This window comes from Rhincodon typus, chromosome 7 (assembly GCF_021869965.1).
Source record: "Rhincodon typus isolate 14 chromosome 7, sRhiTyp1.1, whole genome shotgun sequence".
Lineage (NCBI taxonomy): Eukaryota > Metazoa > Chordata > Chondrichthyes > Orectolobiformes > Rhincodontidae > Rhincodon > Rhincodon typus.
In genome coordinates this window covers 40814391-40818599 of record NC_063338.1, presented here as the reverse complement: position 1 = coordinate 40818599, position 4209 = coordinate 40814391, and the positions used below count along the sequence as shown (strand labels likewise).

General features: G+C 40.7%; 1 protein-coding gene across 1 annotated transcript in view; it reads right to left on the bottom strand.

Moving 5' to 3' along the window:
* LOC109932547 (dual 3',5'-cyclic-AMP and -GMP phosphodiesterase 11A-like) overlaps positions 1-3557 on the bottom strand; it is a 293291-nt gene extending 289734 nt beyond the window's left edge. Inside the window, exon 1 of the mRNA XM_048599206.1 lies at positions 2769-3557. Within this exon, the coding sequence (XP_048455163.1) occupies positions 2769-3557 (789 nt within the window). The remainder of the gene's footprint in view (positions 1-2768) is intronic.
* Between the last annotated feature and the right edge of the window lie 652 nt (positions 3558-4209).

Here is a 4209-nt window from a genome sequence, read left to right as displayed (position 1 = left end):
AAAATGGAGTCTAGATAGTTGGAGATCAGTTCGGTGGGGCAGGAGCAGGCGGAGACAATGGGTCGACCAGGGCATTCAGGTTTGTGGTTGCTTATGCTGTTTGGCATGCAAGTCATCCTGTTTGCTAGCTTTGCAAAGTCAACACCTCATTTTCAGGTATGCCTGGTGATGTTCCTGGCATGCCCTCCCACACTCTCCTACTTCTCTGCAATGTTTCTCCATTTAATTAATATTCAGTTCCTCCAAAGTGCATAAACTCCCATTTTCCAACAGTATATTCCATCTACCAAGTTTTTGTCCACTCACTTGTCCTTTCTATTCATTTTCCAGTCTCTTTGTGTCATCCTCACTGTTTGCCATCCCATCTGTTTTCTTCATCCGCAAACTTGGCTCGAGTACATTCACCGTCCTCATTTAATTCATTATTATATATTGTATATAATTGTGGCCCCAGCACTAATCTCTGTGGCCCAAAACTGGTTATGGGTTGGCATCTTGAAAATGGTCCCATTATCCCAACTCTATTCTTTTATTCAGACAATCCTCTAACTGCACTAATATCTTACCTCCAACACTATGAGCTCTTATCTTAAGTAACCTAATGTAAAGTACCTTGTCAAATGCCTTCTGAAAATTCAAACATTACACCCACTGCTTCACCTTTGTCCATCTGGCTTGTTCTCTTCTCAAAGAATTATAGTAAATTTGTTAGGTATGATTTTCCCTTTATGAAGACATGCTGATTCTGCTCGATTATATTATGTACTTGCAAATGCTCTGCTACAATGTTACATCCTTTATTAACAACAAACATTATTCCAGTAACAGACGTTAAGCTAACTGGCCTATGGTTATCTTGCTTCCCCATTTTCAATAAAGATGTCACATTGGTAGTTTTCTATCCTCTCTAAGGGTGAGTGCCAACGAACGTGTGGACTTTTAAGGTAAGCAAACAATAAAACGAATATCGTTCAAAATATTTACTTTTCTCTGCAGTAAAATTAATGTTGGCGCAACTTGAAGACATAACTTAGGAGCGCCCCCTGCTGTTACGTACACTTGGGGAAATTGATCATTATGATGATCTGTGGATTTGATAGTGTCTTCGGTACCATAAATCACTTCACTTGCTTTCGACAATTTATACACCAGAGATTTTCTTTCACACTGTGCTCTTGGAATTGTTTCCAAACGATGCATTTAAATATTCTGCGAGGTTCATCTGTTGTCAGTGTGACACAGGTTTCTGCGAATTTCTGGAGTATTGCTTGGATACAAACTCTAAGGTACTTCTTTGGCTTCGTCCCGCGTCACTCTTTAATATTGTTAGCGGATCACATGATTGCATGTTCCATTCTGTTCATTGACAGTAATGGAAATAGATTCCTAGATGACCTAACACACAAACCCGGAACAGGAATTATCCTAAATATTCCGAAAAGCACGCAGCTTGAATACGAATATTATGTATTATTTATCATGACTCGTATACCATTCAATTGTCTAGTTATCTTTTTGTTCCCTTTGAAGGGGAATTAAAAACGCTTTTCTTTTCCTTCTATCGTGATTGTCAAATTACCTGAAATGCACAATTCGAATAAGATACTGGATAACTGGTGGAAATTTTGCAGGGATTTGAAGACAAAAAGCCGGTGACGCCGTCTGTTATAGATCACCGTGTTTGGAAAGGTTCTGATATTTTAGTTTGCTGCTCCAGGAATTGCAGTCTGGGTTAGGAATATGAAATCATGTCAAACGTCAAAATATGTAGCAAACAAAATGTCATATTGAATTACTAAAGCGTGTGTAATGACGTCTTTGCGACATTGTGTCCTAAGCAAATTATTTGCCATTTGTATGATTTTAACTTTTTCCGCCAAAATAGTTAAGCAAGGGGAAAACACTAGCTTAGTTCTCCAGTTGCTCCTGCTGATGACATTTCTAGATTGAATTCGCCCTCTTTGCTTCATAATAGCATTTTAATTATCTCTTTTGTTAATTATTCTCGAATTGTTACTGTCACCAACCAACACGTGATCTTTTACCTTTAAATGTCTAAATGAATTGTAGTTAGACCTGATCTATTCTTGTTCACACTCTGATAACTCTTTTTCAAAGATCAAAATGTGTCATGTTATCGGTCAAAGGATTAACTTTGCGTTGCATTTCTTAATTTATAAAAAGACGCGATGGGATGGTGTTGATATTCTATTTCATTCATTACGAGCACGGTTTAAACAGCGTATGGGAATTTCATATACACACCTATATAGGTAAGAAAGAGTCCCATTCTAAAAATCCACAATTGCATCGGTTTTCACAAATAATCAAGCAAGATAGTGCCAATGTTGATGCTTTTGCCAGTATATGATTTTACCACCAGAAAATAGCTGAAAGATGAACTAAATGCTGTGATAGCAAAGGAAGTGCACACAAATCCCTTACACAATGAAAATATTTACCTTACACACTGCAAAACGGAGCAATTGTTAATTTAAGATGCATCTAGTTAAACAGAATGCTTGCTACCTTACTGCACTGTAAAGCATTTGGATTTTAACCGATTCTTCCGGAAGTGGACGGACGTGAGAGAGAACAAGGGAGAGAGTTTCCTTTTAAATTGTGTTTGTAATTTTACAATACTTTTATCTTTGACATCTTTAGTGCAGACGCTATATATTTTTAGTCATTCCTTTTATATTTGAAGTACAGGCTTCAAATGAAACAAATGTAGTCTTCAAGGGGTTCTTTTGCCTAGGAATTCTTACCTGGTAAGCATCAGGAATATTGACCGTCTGCCCGTGTTCCGCCACATAACCAATGATTCCTTTCCCCCAGGGGACCTGCACTTCGTTCGAGTTTTCCATACTGCACGAAGGTAGCACTGTGGTCCCTGCGTGCACATCGAAGAATTTGGATACTAGAGTCTTTTTATTGGAAGTTCCTTCCACAAGGAACAAGGAGCATCGGTCGGCATCGACAAGGATACAGACAAAAATGAGGATTTTGTAGCTCAGGCTGGTCAGGTCCAAGTCATTGGAGATGTCTTTGACGAGTTCCAGAAAGAATTCTCTCTCGTTGGTATCCCTGGGTTCACATTTATAGTCGATCGCCGTGGATGCATACTGGGGGATATTGACCCGAGATTCCAATAAGGCGCTCAAGATGTGGGCTGTGGTGGGAGGTAGCGAGCTGGCTTTCCTGAGGAGAGCTCGCCTCCTCATGCTGGAGAGTGGTTCCTTGTCCCTGGAGTTCACATGCTCGTCGTAAGTCCTGTTGACGGTCATCGCCTTAGATCTGGCAAAGTTTTTTCTGAGTTCCCGCTGGGAGGGTCTCCTCTGCACGCCATCTCCTTTGGTCACCCAGCACTCCTTAGCGGCAGTGCCCTTCTCCCCCGAAGTGGGAGTCGGTGGGGTTTTGCTGAGATGATGCTGCTTGAGCCATTTCTCCACCGCGCTATATTTGCCTTTCCTCAGCAAGTAGTCTTCAAAAAGATCTGGATGATTATCCAGGAAAGTTTCCACTTCGGAGAAGTCTAGCTTTGTAGAACTCGACATAGCTGAAACTAGAGAGGTCTTAGTCAGTCTAACGAATTGTATCCCACTGAAGTATCATATCAGCATGTTCGGTCCTTAAACTGCACGCACTGTAATCTACAGGTTAAAATTCAGGCATATTAAAGTGAATCATCCGCCTGAGCGCCATGCTGTATATTTACACAACCGCACTCTATGATTTCTCACTATCGATTGCTGTGAGCAGCCTACTGTTTGATGCTTTCTGGTATCTTGCCGAGAATGGAATGACAGCCTAGTCGGCTGTGTTATCTGCCCATGTTGGGAGCGCTGATGCTGCGTAACAAGGCACGGCCAAGAATGACAGAGAAAGCGTGGATCCTCCTGATCCACTGACGTAGGGGGGTCACTGTTTGCTGCCGAAGTCTATCCTGATCATAGAAAAGAACAATTGCTTTTCTGGTGCAGTAAAATACCGCTCCTACTTTGCTCCGTCCTTGCCAGGATGAACAATTAATACCATTTCTGGTAAACCTTCAAGAAATATTAGATTGCATTCTCTAGCATACTGATATCGAAAAAACTATGATGAATGGGTTCTGATGTGTAAGAACGGCAAATAGACCTATTCTCAGAACACAAAGGTTCTTGACTGACGGACTATTAATGACAAGCCGATCTTTTACCTGAATAA